Source organism: Paramisgurnus dabryanus, chromosome 5 (genome assembly GCF_030506205.2).
Source record: "Paramisgurnus dabryanus chromosome 5, PD_genome_1.1, whole genome shotgun sequence".
NCBI classification, from domain to species: Eukaryota; Metazoa; Chordata; class Actinopteri; order Cypriniformes; family Cobitidae; genus Paramisgurnus; species Paramisgurnus dabryanus.
In genome coordinates, this window is record NC_133341.1 from 18,320,834 (window position 1) to 18,345,151 (window position 24,318).

A 24,318-nucleotide genomic window follows, 5' to 3' on the forward strand; every position below is an offset into this window, starting at 1 on the left:
AAATAAGTACTCTAATGGCGCTTTTCCATTTCATAATAACCCAAGGTTTGGTTTGGGTCAGGTCCGGGTCAGCTCACCTCACTTTGGCTTGGTTAGCCTTTTCATCTGGTTTAGTAACACTTCGGAGTGGGAGGGATTATAGGCGTGTCATTATATTTGCACTGCCTACTGCTGTGACATCATGTGAGAATAAATAAATTTATTTAGTACATTTACCACTAGATTATCATACGAACATCTTGAGTCATTTAAACCTACTACAATAGAAGAGCTCTCTAAATTAGTAACGTCATCTAAATCATCGTCCTGTATATTGGACCCCGTTCCCACAAAATTACTAAAAGAGGTATTTCATGTAGTGTCAGACACGGTACTAAATATCTTTAACTCATCACTAGAAGAAGGATACGTTCCAACAGCTTTCAAACTAGCAGTTATTAGACCGCTCATTAAAAAACCAAACCTTGACCAGGGAGATCTTAATAACTTTAGACCAATCTCAAGTCCAGAGGTGGAAAAAGTAATAAAATATTGTACTCAAGTAAAAGTAAAGTTACTTGTCTAAAAATCTACTCAAGTAAAAGTAAAAAATAAATCATTTTAACTTTACTCAGAGTAAAAGTTACTTTTTTACAGCGGGAAGAGGTGGAGGATTCTAGTTTAGTACAAAAACGACAAGGGAATATACATCTCAAACTACCGGTAGTTGGTTTTAATTGTAGGAACATCTTTACAATTAAAGTGCAATAACAAAAAGTAAGCTTTTTTAAAGTAAGAAACATTTATGGAATTGTTTAATGATTTTTACATGTGAGTTATGCACTTTTGAAGGTGGTCAGCAGCTAAATACAATCACTATAGTAAGGTTGTAATTGATGTATTGCTGGTAACATACATTATTTTATTAAACTATGTATAGTTTAAATGAGCATATAATGACATGAGTGCCATGTCTATATTCATTTGACACGTTTATTATCTTCTTACTTCCCTGACCTGGGTACCTGATGACCTTTATTCTTCTCTCTCTCTCTCTCTCTCTCTCTCTCTCTCTCTCTTTCTCTCTCTCTCTCTCTTTCTCTCTCTCTCTCTCTCTCTCTCTCGCGCGCGCTCTCTGCAATGTCTAATGACCTGCGCATTCGAGGACGTTTTGAAGTTGTGTTTGACTTGACGCGAAGCTGCAAGACCTCGGAAGATAATGCGCATGGTATTAAAAATGCGTCGTGCAATTTCGGACTTTCGGAGCATGAATCCTACCTTTCATAGAAATGAAACACTCGCTTCGTGTCAGTGGAAAGTGGTCGCTTAAATATGACCAGGGGTTTCTTTCATAAGATTTGAACTGAGTACAGGTGAGTCTGCATTAGCGCACGTCTGTCTCGTCCGTCTCCATGTTTCTTTTTGCGCGTTCCCCCGGGCCCCGCCCATTTACATCCGTTGCGCGTCTTTATCACCTTGCTTTTTAAAATATTTTTTACTCAGTAACGGATATGATTTAAAATGTAGCGAAGTACAATACTTTAAATAAAACATACTTAAGTAAAAGTAAAAGTACAGATTTTAAAAACTACTCAAAATAGTAAAAATACACAAAAAAACTACTCAATTACAGTAACGTGAGTAAATGTAATTCGTTACTTTCCACCTCTGCTCAAATCTACCTTTTCTTTCTAAAATATTAGAAAAAGTATTGGCAAGCCAGCTACGCACATTCATAGCGAATAATAATACATATGAAAAGTTCCAATCAGGATTCAGGCCGCACCATAGCACAGAAACAGCGCTGCTTAGAGTTACAAATGACCTCCTATTAACATCCGACCGTGGTGAAATCTCAATCCTTATATTACTAGACCTTAGTGCAGCCTTTCACACAATAGATCACAGAATCCTACTCAATAGACTAGAAAACTATGTTGGCATCAGTGGTCAGGCGTTAGCCTGGTTTAGATCGTATCTAACCAATCGATATCACTTTGTTTATGTAAATGAGGAAGAGTCCTATCACTCCCCCGTTAAATACGGCGTACCTCAGGGATCAGTTTTAGGCCCTATCCTATTCTCGTTATATATGTTACCTCTAGGAGACATTATCAGGAAACATAACATACGTTTTCACTGCTATGCGGATGATACCCAGCTTTACATCTCGTCACATCCTATTGAAACCCACCATTTTGCTAAGCTAACAGACTGAATTAGTGATATTAGGGACTGGATGGCACATAACTTTCTTATGCTAAACTCCAATAAGACTGAGATACTTATTATTGAACCAAATCGCTCCAAACATAATATGTCAGATTACAAGTTGCCCATAGATGGCTGCACGGTGGTGCCATCTTCCATGGTTAAGAATTTAGGCGTAATGTTTGAAAGCAATCTATCTTTCGATAGTCATATCTCCAACGTCTGCCGCACAGCATTCTTCCATCTTAGAAATATCTAAAAAATATGCCATATGCTGTCTGCATCAGATGACTATTAGACTATTGTAACTCATTACTCAGGAGATGCAATGCAAATCAGGTAAACAAGCTACAGCTGGTTCAAAACGCCGCCGCAAGAGTGCTTACTTGATCTAAAAAGTTTGACCACATTAGTCCAATTCTGGCATCTTTACACTGGCTACCAGTTAAATATCGCATACAATTTAAAATATTACTAATCACCTACAAAGCCTTAAATGGCCTAGCGCCCTCGTATATAAAAGAACTACTATCAGAATACAATCCACCACGTAAACTACGATCACAAAATTCTGGTTACTTAATTATCCCTAGAATATCAAAAGTGTCTAAAGGTGGTAGATCCTTTTCCTACTTGGCCCCTAAGCTCTGGAATGATTTACCAAAAAATGTTCGAGTATCAGACACAGTCGAGCAATTTAAATCTAAACTTAAGACATTCTTCTTTAACAAAACATTCACATAGATTGTCCAGTAAATGTACTTTTTACCACAGTTGTTATTTTGTCTAGAACAAAGCACTCACATACCTCATATGGGTAATTTACTCTTGCCGCAATAGTTAGCCTGTCTGGAACCGAGCTGAATTAAACCACTATAATGTATGACATTTGCATTACATGCGAACGGCCCCTACGCTAATAGAATTCTGTTTTTGTCTCCCTGTCTCGTCCTCGACCCCGAGGACAATGAGACAAACAGACCCAGTTCCTGTAGCTGTGAAGGTCATCGCACCACTGATCTACTGGCTGTCCTTCAACGTGATGCCCAGCCGATGCGCGACCAACGACCACCGGCTGAACCAGTTTAATCCACTTACCCGCTTCCTATCCCTACCGTGTCTATATATATAAATATTAATTTCTCCCTAGGGTTTTTTGTCCTTCTAGGAGTTTTTCCCACTGGGTTTTCTCCTAGGGGGTTTTTAGTCCCAGGGAGAGTCAGCCAACTTTGGCTTAACTTAGCACTTTACTGTATACGTTACATTATTAATACGCTCGCTTGTACGGTTTATCCTTAGCCGCTATATTCTACTTCTTATACTATCTCTTGATTTTCAGTGTTATCCTCTACATCTACTCATGTAAAGCTGCTTTGCAACAATTAACAATTGTGAAAAGCGCTATATAAATAAAATTATATTGAATTGAAAAAATTGAATATTTCTCAGTCTGCCACAAAATAAAAATTGACCACCACAAATAGATGTATCATCGCGTTTATCACTACCTCTGTCTCACATGACAGTTTCTTTACAAACACCCGTGGCGGCGGTTGACGCTTGCATTCAAGCATATGCGGACGTGCGCGTCGCTAATGTGTCGCCCCAAACTGCAAGTCTGGAAAAACTACTGAGGTGTTCCTGATTCTCAACCTGTTCATTGCTAAAAGGGAGTTTTGGGAACTTACAGCAAAGCACAGATGACAACAGGTTTACTCGAGACAGCGCAAGCGAGCACGAAGGTAAAGCTAATCTTTTACATTAAAGCGATGACGCTAGTAGTGACAATTCTCTCAGACCAATCAGTGATCTACAGTGTTTTCGTGTCACGTGGAGGGTGGAGTGATGTTCTTCCTGCTCACCCTGGGGACGGACAATGGCGATGATGACTGGTGGAGGATCCAGGGTGTAGGCGAGCGAGCAGAGAACCCGGGGGGAGCCGAGGAACCGGAGGGGCGGGGAAGAGCTGGTGGGTCTCCTGACCAAGACGTTGGAGGTGAACCGGGCTACGAGGCGGAGCCAGAGCAGAGGAACCCCAAGAACGTCCATAGGAGGGAGGAGCCCAACAAGCCGGAAGGGTGGAGTGAGAGACACTTGGGGAGCGAGGAAAACTTGGAGGCGAGGACAGGACGAAAACCAACCAGGGGGGAGCCGAAGTGATGACGATGCCTGTTGACGTCGCTGTAGAGACGGGAGCCGACGAAGGGGAGGGAGGAGAGACCTGAAGTTAGCCACTGGTCCGACGGCCCGAGGCGACCTCTTGGTCTCAGGGAGCGGAGGCAGAGAACTGGAGATCTCCCCGAAAGCAGCTGGCAGAGAGGCATGCCACGGCTCAATCGAACCAGCGGCATTGACGCGCTGAGGATGAGAAGGGGTGTATCGCTGTGATGGCTGCTGTGGCTTCAGACTGGCTGAGATAGGCAGAGGAGGCGGGAGTGGGAGGCTGGGCGGGCGGACCAACTGTGATGAAGAGGGGGAGCTGGACGGAACCAGCGGAGCCGACGAAGAAGGAGAAATGCCCACAGCACAGTCCGAAAAAATTGCCCCAAGAGAAGTAATGTGCTCACCCTCAGCGGTGTGGAGGTGGATGTCTTCCTCGACATCCTCAGCAGCTCCTGCGGTGAATCCTGGACAACTCGGCTCTCGCACCTGGTCGGGGGTGGGATCCGGGATTTCGGCGACGCAGGGCTCAGGGGTTCGCTCTGGCTCACTGGTCGCGCTGCCGGGTTCTCCGTCCGGAGATCCATATCCATTCGAATATTCTGGTCCAGCCCTAATGGTACCTAGGTCAGAACTTACTGCTTTAGCCAAAAGTGCCACAAGAAACAAAAATTAAGTTCTTTGATTTATGTTTAAGGGACTCTTTACTTTTTACAAATAAAACTATTTGTGTTGGGAGTAATGTGGGTATACATTTTAGTCTAATATTGACATTCGGTCTGAATACTGTTTTTTACCTTAGTAATTGTGCGTGTTCTCCTTTATATCAGATTAAACTAAACATATGTAGCTTTAACGTTTGGAAATGGACAAGGCGGAAAAAGTAATGTTTTAACAAAGTAAACTTTTCATATCACATTAATACGACAATGCGCAGATACGCATGTTGCCAACTTGTTTTTGACATTTTAGACTGCTCTGCAAGAGTTTTAGCTCAGTTGTCTTTCCACTGCACACGAAAAACGATGGCTGATGAACCGGAAGTCATTAATTTCCTATGGAGAGTCGCAAAGGGGCTGCCTGAAGTGATGACCCTCTGCGGATGCGTAATTTTCGGATCCGTTTGGAGCGTTGGATCTGTTAAAATTTTTTAACTTGTGCGACTACACCGCATGCGATATGCTGACCGGAAGTGATGTATTTCAGTGTATTTCAATCAAAAACAGTATGTGAGGTAAAAATAAATTAATAATTATTTTTGTTTAACTTTATTAATTTAACAAAAATATTGGCAGTCTTTGTTCATATATGCATGTTTATTGTGTCATTCATGTGCGTTCATTTATTTATTCCACTATGGTAAATATTGGAATAAAGCATCTTGCGCTGGACTGAGCTTCTCTCCCATGTTACGATTAAAGAACTGAAACTTCATATGAAACGCAACGTGATCCAATGTTTTTTTTAATGACTGTTGCTGCTCAATTGTGATCGCAGTCCTCCTCTTACCAAAGTTTATAAGTTTCCCTCAGCAAACATTCTCAAACTACAAAATGCAAGGTTGTAGGACTGAACAGCTGTAAACATGTGCTAAGAAGCAGAGCTGGTTTATTTCTGGCCATACGGACATCATTCACTTTGAGAATGCTTCTCTGTTGTTTACTCGGTATACATATCCTTCATTCTGTAAATTTTGTAATGTGTTTAATGAGTGTTTAAATGCAAACACAGGCGTTTATACAGTAGGTTTTAAAGAACTGTAGACTTGTAAGTCTTTTAAAGTTTCATGGTATATTGCAAATAGTTACAGAAGAATACAAGTTAACAGAATACCCTTTATACTGAGACAGTATTTCCTAACTTCAAAGATCCTGAAGGGAGGTTAACGTAATTACTTTGTCTGAGATGTTAAATAGGAGTTTAGTTTTTTCCAGAATTTGTCTTTTTAACAGGAATGGACAGAGAAGAACAGGAGGATATTGAATTGTCTGAAAACCATATGTTGCTAAAAGAAATTTTTTTGAAAGAAGGTGGACAGTGATCCTAGGATGTAAGAATTTGTTTTACTGTAACTTGTATTTAAAAAATCTGCACTTAACAGAGATGTTTTGAACATTACTCTGGCTTGTTTAATTTAGATGTGTTATTGCACTGCACACTAATAGAAGACATGAATTGCTCAATAAATATAATTCAATAAATTAAATCAAGCTTCATTTTAGTCACTTTTTATCTTTGAAAAATATTGTGGTTTACATATATATACACGTTATTGTTTAGGAAGTACTACACTTCCTTTAAATATTTCCAATACTTTTAATATTTATCTTAAATCAACTTTTTTCGTTTACATTTTTTTCAATGTATGTACTTTGTGCAATTACATTAATCTATAACATGCAGTTGTTGATTTGACACATGCAGGGGCGCCGCTAGCAATTTTGGGCCCTATGAAAGAAAGAATATGAGGTTATGAGGCCCCCTACCCATTTGACCACAATAATCAGTATTAATAGGGATCTACAATATCTGCAGCTAAGATGATTTATTGTGCAAATGTAAATTTAATTAAAAAATTCAGCACAATAATCAAATATGCTGAGAAAATGCAACATTATTATACAAAGATTAAATATAATTGTGACCCTGCCTGTGAAAACCCAGCTGAAGTATTTATTTGTGGTTTACTACATAAAATACATAATGTAAAGAACATTCTATGAAATGTAAACTTAATATCTTTAATACTGACTGAGTAATGTCATGTCAGCGATTGAAATCTTAGTGAAATATTGCTTGAAATCAAACTGTGATGCTCTTTATCACACAATAAGATTTGAGACTTTAGTTTTCACAGGCAAGCACAGGCAGTCTTCAGACATACTTGAGCTGTTACACACACCAAAAATATTGTAACATTTAAAAATAGCAAACAACAACAATACATCTTTTTAAAAATTGACCTAATGCCTTAAATAAGACTAGGTCTAAAATGTTTGACCAAAGCTTGTATTATAATTATTAGCATTTTTATACGGTGAACAACAGGTCTCACACACCAGCAGCTTCAGTAAAGCAAAAATAACGACAGGTCATTGAAAGAGTGAACTCGAGAAAATAGCTATCGTTATACTCTTAAATGATTCTTCAGAACGTTTTTTTTACCAATGGGATTCTAAAATGAAATGAAGGACAACTATAGCAGATTACAGACGCTTTAATATTACTGGATTAGTTTAGCCTTCGTTGCATATCTTATCACAATCACCTCGATTCTGCATAAAAATACTTCCGTGGCATATTGTGTTACAAAACATTGGGGTGTGTAACTAATAGAACTGATAGTTTCTGTCAGTTATTTAAAACAGCTTATAAGGACTGACTTCGCGTAAAAATCATAACATAAAACATGGAACGTAAATCACCTTGTTTAAAAAAAAATACTGGGGTGAACAGTGAAAAGGAAAACTGTATTGTATTGCTCCAGCGTTACATTATGTTAACTGCATTTATAGTAAGTGCACATATGCGGATGTCATAGCAAATAGCAGTAAATACACACACCTTGTTCTCTTTTGAAGTTCACTCCGCACTGTGAGACCGTGGATTGAAGAAGGCGCTAAAAACGCAGAGTAAAGGACGGGGCGGAGTTAAGAGGGCCCAGTTTAAGGGGGCTTCGCATGTGGCACGGTCGTTGGCTGGACCCCCCAAAAGTCAATGAGCCCTTAGAATCGTCCTAAGCTCCCCCCTTACGACGCCCCTGGACACATGTGATTTTATATGTGACCCAGCTAAAGTAGTCTTTTTTTACGTAATGTAAAGAACATTCTGTGAAAATATGATATATTTTTTAAGGACCGAGTGAGTCATGTCAAAGATTAAAATCAATGTGAAACTTTTATTCTTGTTATCTCAGAATTTGATTGTCAGACTTGGACCTGGTTTTCGCAGACATGGTCACATATTTAAAATCTATTTTAAATAAATCATATATAATAACTATTTACTCCCAAAACCCTTAATAGAGTGTACTAAATGCATCTTTTTAAAACAAGGCATACTGTATTTCATTGGCATCATGCATTGAGACTATGCAAAAACATGGTATAATACATAACAGGTTAGTAAAAGGTTTTTATTTTAAAGTTTAATAAATTAATTTTGTTGTTCTTTGTTTTGGTTATAATGTGCAATACAGTGATCAATGGGATATAATTGTTCTGTAAAATTAACATAATACTTATAAAAAACAATAACATCAATAAAGCAGATTAACACAAACAAGAACAACTAAAGTGATAAATAATCTTGGTCAAACTAATTAAAACCTCAGTACTTATTTTAAAACATACAGTAGCAAAAGATTAGCTTCAGGATTTTATTATAAATTATTATTATTATTATATATAAAAATAGCAACAGTCTCATGCTGCATCTTTCTTTTCATTTTACAAAACATCAGCAAGAACTGTCATGCAATAGTACTGAAGCCAATATTAGAAAAATCTAGTAGCTATTACCATACACAGGCACAAGTTATTCTGCATATTAGGCAGTTCAAGAAATCTGATCCTTGGGTATGCACAAGTGTCCACGGAATGCAAACCAATCAATTGAAGCAATAAAATAAAACATAAACCTGTACTAACATATAAAAAGCACAGCATTACATTTACAAAACATTTAGGCTAGGCTATATAAAAATTTCCAGTGGTAATGACTTGTTAATAACAAAAATAGTCTACCTGTATAAAATATTACTGCTATTTCAAAGCAGGAATGTTATTCTGATATTTAGATTTAATTGTAATTTAACTACACAAATTGGTAAAAAATATTATCTTCTTTTTGCATACAATCTAAAAAAGCAATGTCAGTAAAAAAAAAATGTTGTTGCTCCAAATTTTTGTTTTAATTACATGTTGAACATATTAAACAATGTTTGAGGTTAAAACATCATAATAATCTATTATTAAAAGCTTTTAAAGTTCAATCAAAAGCAAAGCATCTTTATGTCACAGAAATTATAATATTATTTAACATTATGCATTGTAAATAAAATATATTAATATAAGATCTGCTAATGGATTGGCTATTTACATCTTTGCTACTTGAACGTTGGGCAGCAGCACCAATTGGTCCAACCAAACACTTTCTTAACCCACATCCAGGGTAAAGCCATATTTGGAGAAAGCCATATATAACTTCTGCATTGCTAGCAAAGCCAATACAGTATAAAGAGCAGAGGCAGACCTGGAGACATTTGCGTCCAGAAGACAAGCCAAGTTTTTGTGGTAAGATGAACTTTAACTCCTTTAAAAAAGACACTTAAGGAAACACTCATTACTAGATAAGAAGAACTAGATTATAGAAAAAAACAGTATAGTGTCTCAAATCCTCCAATAGTGCAATTTCCCAATTTTTTTAGTCATGTTTTTTTTTACTTAATGTTTAATTTCAAAGACTTTTAATCTTAGTTTATGAATGAGCATGGTATTTACATGTATGTAGACAGTGACCTTATATGTCTATTACAGTGTGAGGATCTTTGTCAGCATCTGTGGAAGTGTGAAAAGGTAAAGATGATGATATTTAATAATGACACAATAACCTACATTCTATACACTCTAAAAACAAACAGTGCTAAAGAGCACTAAAAGTGGTTCACTGGCTCGTAATCATAGGAAAACCATTTTAAGTGCTATATAGCCCCTATTTAGTACCTGTGTAGCACCTGTGTAGAACCATATTGTGCAGTGGTGCTATATCACCCCTGGTTGGTTCTTCATAGGTGATTTATATGTGCTATATAATGGTTCCCCTATGATTACAAGCTTTAAGTGTTATTTAGCACAATTTTTTTAGAGTGTACGCTTCAGACTAGGACAAACCATCAAAAGTATACAAATTTATATTGACATTTAGGTTAGTTTTGACTTAATTTCTGGACAACATACAGTAGAATTATATGATTAGACCTAAAAAGATGTCATTTCTATTCTGTTCATGTAGCTCATTTATTTTTTTTATTTCAGCAGAAGGCCGCCACCATGAGTACGGACGCTGAGATGGCCGTTTATGGCAAGGCTGCCATTTACCTCCGTAAGCCTGAGAAGGAGAGAGTTGAGGCTCAGAACAAACCCTTTGATGCTAAGACTGCCTGCTATGTGGTTGATGACAAAGAGCTGTACGTCAAAGGAACAATCAAGAGTAAAGATGGTGCCAAAGTCACTGTTATTACCCTTGACACTAAGGAGGTAAAGTTTCCACATTTTCTGAAAAACCTAGATTCACATTCCGCTACCCACTATCTAATGTCCGCTCAATCACTTTTATAGGAGAAAGTTGTTAAGGAGGATGATGTCCACCCAATGAATCCTCCCAAGTATGACAAGATTGAGGACATGGCCATGATGACCCATCTCAATGAACCCTCTGTGCTTTATAACCTCAAAGAGCGTTATGCAGCATGGATGATCTATGTAAGTTAAGCAGAAGTGAAGCAGCATTCAAGTTCATTATGGCTGTGAGGCTGCAATCTGATCATTTCTGTGTTGCTTTCAGACCTACTCTGGACTTTTCTGTGCCACTGTGAACCCCTACAAGTGGCTCCCAGTGTACGATGCAGAAGTGGTGGCGGCTTACAGAGGCAAAAAGCGTATGGAGGCCCCTCCCCACATCTTCTCTGTCTCTGACAATGCCTATCAGTCCATGCTTACTGGTAAGATCAGAATCTTGAATCACAAGATGATTTTTTTTAACAAAGCAATTAATTAAACAAAATTACCATTCAATTTACAGACAGAGAGAACCAGTCTGTCCTGATCACGTAAGTACTAAATCTACAGTTCACACAGAGTTCTTGAAAGAGTTTCGAACTATGAAGTAGATTTCAGAGAAATATGGATTTACCTAGCCTATGTTAGAAATAAATAGAATAAGAATATAAGAATATTAATGTTGGCTTATAAAATGTCCACTTCTTATGCTGTCTCTCTTATCATCTCTCATAAACCAGTGGAGAATCTGGTGCTGGAAAGACTGTGAACACCAAACGTGTCATTCAGTACTTTGCTACAGTTGCAGTGTGTGGTGACAAGAAGAAAGAGTCCAGCAAAATCCAGGTACTCTATATAATACTATAAATTGTACCTCATCAAAGAAACTTAAAACTACTTCCTATTTTTTTACATTTAATTTGTTTAATGCAAAATATTATCAAAGTGTTAATAACCATAATAACCTTTATCCACACAGGGATCTCTTGAGGACCAGATCATTGCTGCCAACCCTCTGCTTGAAGCTTATGGTAATGCCAAGACTGTGAGAAATGACAACTCCTCTCGTTTCGTAAGTTTTTATTTACATGAGTGACACCTGTTTGAATTTTATGAAGCTCAGTGTGATTGCACAACACTGACTCAAATGTTACTATGTTTCTTTGAACAGGGTAAATTCATCAGAATTCACTTTGGCACAAGTGGGAAACTTGCTAGTGCTGATATTGAGACATGTAGGTTGACTAAATCATACATCTTGCACACTTGTCTTTGTATCTCTTTAGATGTTTGTGATTTACTGTAAATACATCCTCTGAATAGATCTGCTGGAGAAGTCTAGAGTGACATTCCAGCTTTCAGATGAGAGAGGCTACCACATCTTCTACCAGATGATGACCAACCATAAGCCTGAGCTGGTTGGTAGGTGCACGTATTTCATTTAAAGCTTTAAAATGCCAGTGAATGTAGTAAACTTCTCTGTCATTAATGCAATCTGGTATGTTACAGAAATGACGCTCATCACCACCAACCCCTACGACTTCCCCATGTGCAGTATGGGTCAGATCACAGTGCCAAGCATTGATGATAAAGAGGAGTTGGTTGCTACTGATGTGAGTCATTCTATTTTATTAATGGCACTGGTTTTACATAAATATGGCAGTTCCTAAAGTTCATGCCTCTCTATAATTTTCAGACTGCCATTGACATTCTGGGCTTCAATGCTGAGGAGAAGATGGGCATCTATAAGTTCACTGGAGCAGTGCTGCATCATGGTAACATGAAGTTCAAGCAGAAGCAGCGTGAGGAGCAGGCTGAGCCTGACGGCACAGAGGGTGAGAATAAGTAGCTTTAGTTTATGTCACGAATAGTATTTTTCTTTAAAGTTGAAAATTACTTTGTTTTAGTGTTCACAGCATAAAGTTATAATGAATTTTCTTCAACTTTAACATTTTCAGACGCTGACAAAGTTGCGTACCTTTTGGGCTTGAACTCTGCTGATATGCTTAAAGCTTTGTGCTACCCAAGAGTGAAGGTCGGAAATGAGTTTGTAACCAAAGGTCAGACTGTGCCACAGGTATGTAGGCCTTAAAATATGTCCAATTAATTATTTGCCTCAATATAATGTGCAGTATATATGTGTGCAGTACATGTGAAACACTCTGCGTATGACTGCAGTATTATTACCCAAGTACAGAAAGTTTTAATAAAATGTTAACTTGTGTTCTGTTGCCAGGTGTACAACTCCGTTAGCGCCTTGGCCAAATCTATCTATGAGAGGATGTTCTTGTGGATGGTCGTACGTATCAACCAGATGCTGGACACAAAACAAGCCAGACAGTTCTTCATTGGTGTGCTGGATATTGCTGGCTTTGAGATCTTTGATGTAAGAATGATTTATTTTTCTCTCTTCTCAAAGATGAATTGTTTATAATCAGTTTTGAGTAAATGTTAATTTTTTTCTCCAGTTCAACAGCATGGAGCAGCTGTGCATCAACTTCACCAATGAGAAACTGCAACAGTTCTTCAACCATCACATGTTTGTGCTGGAACAAGAGGAGTACAAGAAGGAGGGCATTGTTTGGGAGTTCATTGACTTCGGCATGGACTTGGCTGCCTGCATTGAGCTCATTGAGAAGGTTCCTACTGGTTTTTATATCTTTTTATTTCTCTCTTTTTCCAAACTCATAAACTGTGATAGTAATACCTTTCATTCATTGTTTAACAGCCCATGGGTATCTTCTCCATCCTTGAAGAGGAGTGCATGTTCCCTAAGGCTTCAGACACCACCTTCAAGAACAAGCTGTATGATCAGCACCTTGGCAAGTGCAATGCTTTCCAGAAACCAAAGCCTGCCAAAGGCAAGGCTGAGGCTCACTTCTCCCTGGTTCACTATGCTGGCACTGTGGACTACAACATTGCTGGCTGGTTGGACAAGAACAAGGATCCACTGAATGAGTCTGTTTTGCAGCTGTACCAGAAGTCTTCTGTCAAACTCTTGGCTACTCTCTACCCACCTGTTGTTGAGGGTAATATAAACATGTTGTGTTAATAGAACTATGTTTGTCAATGTAACAAAACTCTTATTCATGTTTTGGTTCATTACGGCCTTGTCCCTAGACATTTAATGTCTTTCTCTTTATATATTTATAAAGAAACTGGTGGTGCCAAGAAGGGAGGCAAGAAGAAGGGTGGTTCCATGCAGACCGTGTCTTCTCAGTTCAGGGTACGTCATTATATGAGATAATGAAAGTGAATAATGCAACAATTCTACAGCAATGATAAAAATTTGACTGAATCATCAAACTGAAAGTGATTAATAATTTTACAGGAGAATTTGGGCAAACTCATGACCAACTTGAGGAGCACCCATCCTCACTTTGTACGTTGCCTGATTCCCAATGAGTCCAAGACTCCAGGTGAAGACAAAAAGCACATAAAGATATTCAGACAATTGAAAAAACATGCAATGATGGTAAATATCTGAACTCTTAACTTATTCCATTTTACAGGTCTTATGGAGAACCACCTGGTCATCCATCAGCTGAGGTGTAACGGTGTACTGGAAGGTATCAGAATCTGCAGAAAGGGCTTCCCAAGCAGAATCCTATATGCTGACTTCAAACAGAGGTAAATGGGATTGCATAAAAATAGTGCGTTTTGTAAATTTATTCAGAGATCTAATGCAATTTCATACTTGTTTAACAGATACAAGGTCCTGAATGCCAGTGTTATCCCTGAGGGACAGTTTATGGACAACAAGAAGGCCTCTGAGAAACTCCTGGGATCCATCGATGTTGACCATGACCAGTATAGATTTGGACACACAAAGGTTCATACTTTGGTTGACAACGATTCACAGATTCAGAAATCTTGATGTTTAGTTTGAACACATGCAATAGATATTAATATTTGTATTATTGTTCATGAATGCAGGTGTTCTTCAAAGCTGGTCTTTTGGGTACTCTTGAGGAGATGCGTGATGAGAAACTGGCTGCTTTGGTCACAATGACTCAGGCTGCGTGCCGTGGTTTCCTCATGAGGAGAGAGTTTGTGACGATGATGGAGAGGAGGTGAGTAATGTTAGAAATAATACAACATCCTTTGTGTTTTTTTTAAATAATCCAGTTGTTATAAACCTTTATCTTCTTGTATTCCTGTAGCTCAGTTAGTAGTGTATTGTGTTAGCAATGAAAATGTCATTGGTTGATCGTCGGGAACACACATGTTGCTAAAAAAATATAAATTAAGTAAAAGTCTCCTGTAAAAGTGTCTGCCGAATGCATAAATGTATATTTTCCTACTTCAATGATTCAATGAGTTCAAAGTGCTGAAAATGGTCATTAAAATGTACACTGAATTAAATATCTAATTGTCAATGGCAAAGAATTATACTGTCATAATTACCCTTCAAACAGTTTTCATCCATGTTTGGTAATTACATTGTTTAGTTCAGTTTAAGATTGAAAAAGCACCTATAAAGAAATAAATGGATATCTACTGAATACGACAGTATTCTCAACACAACATCTTACTAGATTTAAGAAGCAGCATCCCTTTAAAGTCTGTGACAAATATAAATGTAATGCACAGCACAAAGAATCATGTTGAGAAACTATAAAACTATTGTGTTGACGTTCAATATTTTTTGTGTATTAAATTATTGTTTATCAGGGACTCCATTTACACCATTCAATACAACATTCGCTCATTCATGAATGTCAAACACTGGCCATGGATGAAGGTTTACTACAAGATTAAGCCTCTGCTGAAGAGTGCTGAGACTGAGAAGGAGCTTTCAAACATGAAAGAGGACTATACAAAATGCAAAGAAGCTTTGGCAAAGGCTGAGGCTAAAAAGAAGGAGCTTGAAGAGAAGATGGTTTCCCTGCTGCAAGAGAAAAATGATCTGCAGCTGCAAGTGGCCTCTGTGAGTATTCTTTACTGTAAATTCAGTAAATTGAATGCTTTGGATTCTGGTTCTAATTGTGTTTTTTTTAGGAAACTGAGAATCTCTCAGATGCTGAGGAGAGATGTGAAGGTCTGATCAAGAGCAAAATCCAACTCGAAGCTAAACTCAAAGAGACAACTGAGAGACTGGAGGATGAGGAAGAAATCAATGCTGAACTGACAGCCAAGAAGAGGAAACTGGAGGATGAGTGTTCTGAGCTGAAGAAAGACATTGATGACCTGGAACTCACCTTGGCTAAAGTGGAAAAAGAGAAACATGCCACTGAGAATAAGGTTTGAGCAATAATTTAACATTAGATTTCATTAATTTTGTTATATTCTGTCAATTTTTTTTAAATTCTGAACTCATTTGTGAAAAATTCACAGGTGAAGAACCTGACTGAGGAAATGGCAACTCAGGATGAGAGCATTGGCAAGCTCACAAAGGAGAAGAAAGCCCTCCAAGAGGCACATCAGCAAACTCTGGATGACCTCCAGGCAGAAGAAGACAAAGTCAACACTCTGACCAAAGCCAAGACAAAGCTTGAGCAACAAGTTGATGATGTGAGTTAATTTTTCAAACCTTTATTTAACTAAATTGTTTTCATTCATCTAATTTTAAAACATGGTCAATGTTGTGGTCCAATAGCTTGAGGGTTCCCTGGAACAAGAGAAGAAACTCCGTATGGACCTTGAGAGAGCCAAGAGAAAGCTTGAAGGAGACCTGAAATTGGCCCAGGAGTCCATCATGGACCTGGAGAATGACAAGCAGCAATCTGATGAGAAGCTGAAGAAGTAATTGAAAATACATGATGTTATTAAAACTCTTGTTGTAATGTGACTTTTCATACATGGTTTTTCTTCCTTTTAACAGGAAAGACTTTGAAACTAGCCAGCTGCTCAGTAAGATCGAAGATGAACAATCTCTTGGTGCTCAACTTCAGAAGAAGATCAAGGAGCTTCAGGTATTTACTTGGACGTTTTTAGCATTGTTTAAAATGGAAATTCAAGATTGTTATAGTGTGCTTGATTTCTTGTCACTTTAGGCTCGCATTGAAGAACTGGAGGAAGAGATTGAGGCTGAGCGTGCTGCTCGTGCAAAGGTTGAGAAGCAGAGAGCTGATCTCTCCAGAGAACTTGAGGAGATCAGTGAGAGGCTTGAGGAGGCTGGAGGAGCAACTTCTGCTCAGATTGAGATGAACAAGAAGCGTGAAGCTGAATTCCAGAAGCTGCGTCGTGATCTTGAAGAATCCACCCTTCAGCATGAAGCTACCGCTGCTGCCCTCCGCAAGAAACAAGCAGACAGTGTGGCCGAGCTGGGAGAGCAAATCGACAACCTCCAACGTGTCAAGCAGAAGCTTGAGAAAGAGAAGAGTGAATACAAAATGGAGATTGATGATCTCTCCAGCAACATGGAGGCTATTGCCAAAGCAAAGGTTGAAATTGTTATTTCTAGAAGAATAAATGTGAATATGATTAGGATTATCAAAGATTTAATGACTTTGTTTTTCCAGGCAAATCTTGAAAAGATAAGCCGCACACTGGAGGACCAACTTAGTGAAATTAAGTCTAAGAATGATGAGAACCTTCGCCAGCTGAATGACCTCAGTACTCAAAGAGCAAGACTTCAAACCGAAAATGGTAACAAATGACAAAGTTTAATATTTTTTGCACATAACAGTATTGTGTAATTAACTATTTAGATTAGACTGTTAAATGAAATATGGTAATTTATAAATTTTTGCTACACACTTGCTTTAGAGCTTGTTTGAAAAACAGTTTAGTATATATAGCACTAATCTACTACATGTGTATCTAAATCTTACAAGGTGAGTTTGGCCGTCAGCTTGAGGAGAAGGAGGCTCTTGTTTCTCAGCTCACCAGAGGCAAACAAGCTTTCACTCAGCAAATTGAGGAGCTTAAGAGGCAGATTGAAGAGGAGGTTAAGGTAAAACAAAACAATCATTGGGATTGCACACTTGCCAGTTATTGCAGGGCAAAGGTAACAACATCGGATTTCATCTTCTAGGCTAAGAACGCTCTGGCCCATGCAGTGCAGTCAGCTCGCCATGACTGTGACCTCCTCCGTGAGCAGTTTGAGGAAGAGCAGGAGGCAAAGGCTGAGCTCCAGAGGGGAATGTCTAAAGCCAACAGTGAGGTTGCTCAATGGAGAACCAAATATGAAACTGATGCCATCCAGCGCACAGAGGAACTTGAAGAGGCCAAGTACGAATATGAACAAAACCTGATAAAATATCTTTTAATAAAATTGCTTGCTTGTTCTGACTGCTGGTTATGAAATGCATAACAGGAAGAAGCTGACTCAGCGCCTACAGGAGGCAGAGGAACAGATTGAGGCAGTGAACTCCAAATGTGCCTCTTTGGAGAAGACCAAGCAGAGACTCCAGGGTGAGGTGGAGGACCTCATGATTGATGTGGAGAGAGCCAATGGCTTGGCTGCCAACCTTGACAAGAAACAGAGGAACTTTGACAAGGTAAGCATTTCTGAGTCCTTGTTTGATATATAGTCGTTGTTTAACACTTGAATAAAAACTAATTTCAGCCTTCTACAACTAATAATACTTATTTGTCCCTGAAATTTCTTCCCCCAAGGTTCTGTCAGAGTGGAAGCAGAAATATGAAGAAGGTCAGGCAGAGCTGGAGGGTGCACAGAAAGAAGCTCGCTCACTCAGCACTGAACTGTTCAAGTTGAAGAACTCTTATGAGGAGACTCTGGATCATCTGGAGACACTCAAGAGAGAAAACAAGAATCTCCAGCGTAAGAAAGAAATTGCTGAATGAATATAGTCAATCTGAATAAATTACAAAATACAAGTGTAAAATCAACATTAGTAAATCACAGAATGTGTATTGTTCACTACATGCTAAAAGTGTTCCCTATCTCGCATGTAGAGGAGATCTCAGATCTGACAGAGCAGTTGGGTGAGACTGGTAAGAGCATCCATGAGCTTGAAAAGGCCAAGAAAACAGTAGAGACTGAGAAGGCTGAGATTCAGACCGCTCTGGAGGAGGCTGAAGTGAGTATCTGGAGACTAATTCACTTTCTTACCAGAACATTATTAATGAACATTGAAATTTTAAATATTCTGTTATAAAAATTTTAACAGGGCACCCTGGAGCATGAAGAGTCCAAGATTCTTCGTGTCCAGCTTGAGCTTAACCAGGTTAAGGGTGAGGTTGACAGAAAGCTTGCGGAGAAGGATGAGGAGGTCGAGCAGATCAAGAGAAACAGCCAGAGAGTCATTGAATCCATGCAGAGCACACTTGACTCTGAGGTCAGGAGCAGAAATGATTCTCTGAGAATCAAGAAGAAGATGGAGGGAGACCTTAATGAGATGGAGATTCAGCTGAGCCATGCCAATCGCCAGGCTGCTGAGGCCCAGAAACAGCTGAGGAATGTTCAGGGACAACTCAAGGTATGTGAACATCGCTTTGGGGGGTATTACTATATATTGAGTACATACTTGTCGTTGCATGAATGTTGATTTACTGTATAATCTAAACTAAGTGTGTTATGTAAAGGTTTTAGCACAAAAGCATATTTTAAAAGTATTGTTACATTCAGGATGCCCAACTGCACCTTGATGAGGCCGTGAGAGGACAGGAAGACATGAAAGAGCAGGTGGCCATGGTGGAGCGCAGAAATACTCTGATGCAGTCAGAGATTGAGGAGCTGAGAGCTGCTTTGGAGCAGACAGAGAGAGGTCGCAAAGTGGCTGAACAAGAGCTGGTGGATGCCAGTGAGCGTGTTGGACTGCTGCACTCCCAGGTAATCTTTAAGCAGATTTCTTCTCAATACAGTAAGAAACCATGCTACAGATTTGATATATGTTTGTTTAAATCTAACCCTCATTTATTGTAGAACACAAGTCTCCTGAACACCAAGAAGAAGCTTGAGGCTGACCTTGTTCAGATCCAGGGTGAAGTCGATGACACTGTGCAGGAAGCAAGAAATGCAGAGGAGAAGGCCAAGAAGGCCATCACTGATGTGAGCAACAGTAACTCCTAAATGTTTTACACACACACAAATATTTTATGCATACTTTCATACATTTAATTGAATGTGTATCTGTACTCATCTAAAAGGCTGCAATGATGGCAGAAGAGCTCAAGAAGGAGCAGGACACCAGTTCTCACCTGGAGAGGATGAAAAAGAACCTGGAGGTCACAGTTAAGGATCTGCAGCACCGTCTGGATGAGGCTGAGAATCTGGCCATGAAAGGAGGAAAGAAACAACTCCAGAAACTGGAGAGCAGAGTGAGTTTTCTTTCCATTTCAATTTTCATAGTCATGATGTAGGCATTGTGAAGTGTTTGTCATAGTATAGTGATGTTTACTTAGAACAATGTTTTCTTTGCATAACATTAATCTAATAATATCTCTTACTTAGGTCCGTGAGCTTGAAGCTGAGGTTGAGGCAGAACAGAGACGTGGAGTTGATGCTGTTAAAGGTGTCCGCAAATATGAGAGGAGAGTGAAGGAGCTCACCTACCAGGTAAAGAATCTGGAAAAACAATAATTTTAAATAATTTGGCTATATTTTAGTCTAACGTGTTCGTATTTCCTGCAGACTGAGGAGGATAAGAAGAACCTCAACAGACTGCAGGATCTTGTTGACAAGCTTCAGCTGAAGGTCAAGGCTTACAAGAGACAGGCTGAAGAAGCTGTAAGTATCTGATTTGAGAATTATAATAAAGAACCCACAAACATTTGAGATCTCTAGTACCCTGTTTAACTGTTCTTAACTTTGCAGGACGAGCAAGCCAACACTCACCTGTCCAAGTTGAGGAAGGTGCAGCATGAGCTGGAGGAGGCAGAGGAGCGTGCTGACATTGCTGAGTCTCAAGTAAACAAACTCAGAGCCAAGAGCCGCGATGCTGGAAAGGTAACTTTTAATAACTGATAAATGTCAATTTAAATTGTCTTTAATTATGATAGCCAGCACAAATCAAAGACTGACATTATCTCTTTGTTTTTCAAGGGCAAAGAGGCCGCTGAATAGAGAACACAGCAGAAGCTTGACTTATAATTTACAATGGTTATTCTGAAAACATAATAAACATTTTTTAATCATCAACTTGTCTATACCTTAATATCATTTTTCACCATATGCAAATGGTTTATTTAACATTTTATCCAAATTGTGGACATGCATAAAATATAACTTCAGCCCTAGAGGTTTCTGTTAGAAAATACCACAATCATTTAACAAAAAATATCAATTTTAGTGTTTGGGGGTTTAAAACTTGCAGCAAAGCACCAACACACTGCAAATGATCACATCAATTACCAAAATCACAAAGACAAGCATAAAACTATGCAGAATTTTAAATTGCATTACAACCGACCACTAGAAAGACAAAGTCTTAGTTTGAATTAAGCATTCAATCTGTGGCTTTGTAAGCAAGTTAAGAAGAAATAACATTTAGGGTCTTTTAAATTAACTTTATTAACATGGTTTTAAAAAAAAGATATTAAAGTTTGTAGACAAACCTTGTCAACTTGTTTTGCATTGAGAAAGTTAAAAGTTTAACATAGTCTGTAAGTACTGAATGTACACTTCAGTTGGTTTGGAAACATTTATCATTTTGTTTCACATTTTAAAATAATAGTAAACTCATTAAAACTATGAAATAACACAACTGTAGCTCCAGGAATTATGTTGCTACCAAAAGCATCTAAAACAAATCAATACTGTCTTAGCTTTTTTAAAGTAGCTACTCTTTGCCATGAATTTGAAAAAGTTTCTTGAGGTCTTACACTGGGATGCTTCTTTATTATTAAACCTATGCATTTAAAAAAATGTTAGTTTTCTAATGAATCTAAGCGTTTTCCGCGCTCTACCACCTGATAAGGTGATGAGACCTATCTCTTTAATACAATTAACTAGAACAGGAGATGCAAGTTACAAACGTTTCAGCTGTTCTGCCTTTGTAAGTGTAAACATTCACATTTTATTCAGTGTTTATATTAAAAACATGAAGGAATATGAAGTGGTAATTATTAAATAACTTAGTTGATTAATTGACAGTCTCAAATACAACTTCATTTGCAACAACAGGTAGGTAGAAAAGGGAACAATAACCAGAGTTGGGCAACTTACTTCCAAAATGTAATACATTATACTGCTCTTAAAACTACATTTTATGACACAGAAAGAGTACTATTTCGAATATTGTGCAGGTTTTAAGCTCCATTGCCTTTGATGCGAAATGCATTTTGGGAAACTAAGCTGTCAAACGTCCACATAAGTAATCTCCTGATGCATCCTTGATAAAATATAAGCGGATCAACAACACATCTGGGGATGTTATGTGAACTTGGTTTATCAGCTCCAGCCGTAAATGAACCCCCTGGTGAAAAAGTTGTCCACTCTTATTAAGGCCAATTCGCACTGGTCAGACAGACACCAACAGACGCGTCTGTTGGAGTCTGTCTGACCAGTGTGAAACACATGTTGGCAGTTGTCGGATCAAAGTAAATGAGACTTTAGAATGTGGGTGTCTGTGGGTGTCTGTTGGTAGTTTTCTGACCAGTGCTAATTGGCCTTTATTATTAACTTAAAGTGTTCTATTTTTACAAACAAATTTTGTACTTATTATACTAAAAATCTTCTTTAGTACTTCTTAATATAATCTTAAGAACATCTAAGTGTTATTATCTGTGCTATTTGGAGACATCATGAATATGAACTAAATGTGCTTTTACTCTGTATTAAAATAAATTATTTAGTTACCTAAATAAATGTTTAAAATACATTTCAGCACATTTTAGTTCATATTCATGGTGCCTCAAAATATAACAGATAAGTATACTTAGATGTTCTTAAGAGTACTATAGAAGATTTTTTTATATGAATTGTATATTAAGTACAAAATGAGTATGTGAAAATTGTTCACATGATTGTTACTGTATTATGCTAGACGCCTTCCTTGTGCTTATAAAATTATGATTTTAGTTGGCTTGGGGGCCTACACATAACCCTTCTGGATTTATAAGCAGCATTAAACTTAGAATGCAGAGTCATACTTATGTGGTCACTTTGATAAATTCTTTAAACTAAAACATTTAAGTAAATTGAACTTAAAATGATTAGTAAATGTTGTGAGGAATACCCATAATCCTTAGCGCCTGAATATTTTAATTATTTTCAGCTTTTTCACAGAATAAAAACAGAATAAGAAATTTTACTACTTAAATATTTGTTAATAAAATGTCATAAAGGTTTAAGCTCTTATATTATTGATGTTGTTTTGTTGTAAATAAAAATTTTGTAAAGTAAATTTTCAGGTGTTTTCTTATATGATCCATGTTCAGCAGATTTTATGTATTTCTCTCCACAGTACTAACATAGTTTTGAATGTGTTTATGTTGAGAATCACGTTTATATTACCATTTATAAAACCAAGTAAAGAAAAAAAAATCTTTGATCTTAATTAACTAAGTGGAGATGTTGGACAGAGCAATTGATATTACAAATTAAATCAAATAAAAAATAAGTTTACTTAACTTTGTTCAACCTAGTAACTAATACTTTTTAGTAAAGACTACTAATGGCGACTTGTCTGCTACACCAACTAAAGGTTGTATAAGAGACAGTAATATTGTAATGTAACTACTTTCAATTGACAGTAACTTGTAAAATATAGTGTATTACACTTAATACAGGTCTGAAAAAGTATTCATTCACATTTTCCAAATTAAAGGCCTTTAACTTAAAGTTTTAAATCAGAGCAGCAAGTCCTTAATTCGTATTGTCATGACATTAAATTGCATAAGGTATTGTTTATTTCTAGTGTTTCATTATAAAGTGAAGAGAAGGTGTACCTTGTGGTTAGATGAGATAGCTAAACACTCATTGAACAGTGTGCAGAAGATGCCGATTTGTGCTTCTTCACCTGTCAGTCATCTGTGGAAGCGAAGTTTAAAGTTTGACGTCTGCCCAAACGTGGGTTTTGAATGTTCCCAAGATTGGGTTTTGACATCTGCCCAAAGGTAGGTTTGTTTGTGTTCTCAAGGTTGGATCTTGAGGTCAGATCAAGATTGGAATATTGTGGTGACAAAGATTGAAATCAATTTGAAATTAATGTCTGAAATCAAACTTTGACTCTCGTTTTTTCAAAACAGGGTCACATATATTTTAAATCTATTAAAAAAATAATATATAATGTAATCTATCTATTTATCCCCAAAACCCTAAATACAGTGTACAAAATGCATATTTTCAAAACAAGCCATTATTTCATTGGCATCATGCACTGAGAGTATGCAAAACATGTTATAAATTAATCAATTAATTTCTTTGTTTTGGTCATAACATGGAAACAGCGATCAGTGGGATATAATTGTTTTGTAAAATGAACATACATAAAACAATAACATCAATAAAGCAGATTAACACAAACAAGAACAAATAAAGTGATAAATAATCTTGGTCAAACAAATAAAAAAGCATTTTTTAAACATAAAAGTAGCAAAAGATTAGCATCAGGGTTTCTTATAAATATAAACTATTATTATATATAAAATTAATAACAGTCTCATGTTGACTGTATCTTTGTTTTGAATTTACACTACAAAAACATCAACAAGGACCATCATGCAATAGTACTGAAGCCAATATTAGAAAAATCTAGTAGCTATTACCATACACAGGCACAAATTATTCTGCATATTGGGCAGTTCAAGAAATCTGATACTTAAGTATACATGAGTGTCC

At 37.5% G+C, this 24,318-nt stretch overlaps 1 protein-coding gene across 1 annotated transcript; it reads left to right on the forward strand.

Moving 5' to 3' along the window:
* The first annotated feature begins 10,400 nt into the window (after window positions 1–10,400).
* On the forward strand, window positions 10,401–20,639 carry LOC135748624 (myosin heavy chain, fast skeletal muscle-like). The gene is made up of 39 exons (XM_065266865.1): window positions 10,401–10,607; window positions 10,689–10,832; window positions 10,915–11,071; window positions 11,152–11,179; window positions 11,369–11,474; window positions 11,608–11,700; window positions 11,800–11,863; window positions 11,952–12,050; window positions 12,138–12,241; window positions 12,325–12,463; window positions 12,587–12,705; window positions 12,865–13,014; window positions 13,097–13,267; window positions 13,357–13,657; window positions 13,784–13,854; window positions 13,960–14,047; window positions 14,141–14,258; window positions 14,337–14,460; window positions 14,565–14,701; window positions 15,303–15,558; window positions 15,630–15,872; window positions 15,966–16,142; window positions 16,228–16,373; window positions 16,453–16,543; window positions 16,625–17,014; window positions 17,093–17,219; window positions 17,408–17,526; window positions 17,608–17,804; window positions 17,890–18,073; window positions 18,192–18,357; window positions 18,492–18,616; window positions 18,707–19,015; window positions 19,165–19,368; window positions 19,462–19,587; window positions 19,686–19,856; window positions 19,990–20,094; window positions 20,170–20,265; window positions 20,353–20,484; window positions 20,581–20,639. The coding sequence occupies exons 1-39, from the start codon at window positions 10,401–10,403 to the stop codon at window positions 20,599–20,601; spliced, it is 5,805 nt and encodes a 1,934-aa protein (XP_065122937.1). The 3' UTR covers window positions 20,602–20,639.
* The last annotated feature ends 3,679 nt before the right edge of the window (window positions 20,640–24,318 follow it).

Bases quoted from the DNA above. Each gene is read 5' to 3' on its own strand.
- LOC135748624 (XM_065266865.1), top strand. From the start codon at position 10,401: ATGAGTACGGACGCTGAGATGGCCGTTTATGGCAAGGCTGCCATTTAC. The intron at 11,864-11,951 runs GTAGGTTGACTA...TCCTCTGAATAG, and splicing joins TAGTGCTGATATTGAGACAT to ATCTGCTGGAGAAGTCTAGA. The intron at 20,485-20,580 runs GTAACTTTTAAT...TTGTTTTTCAAG, and splicing joins AGAGCCGCGATGCTGGAAAG to GGCAAAGAGGCCGCTGAATA.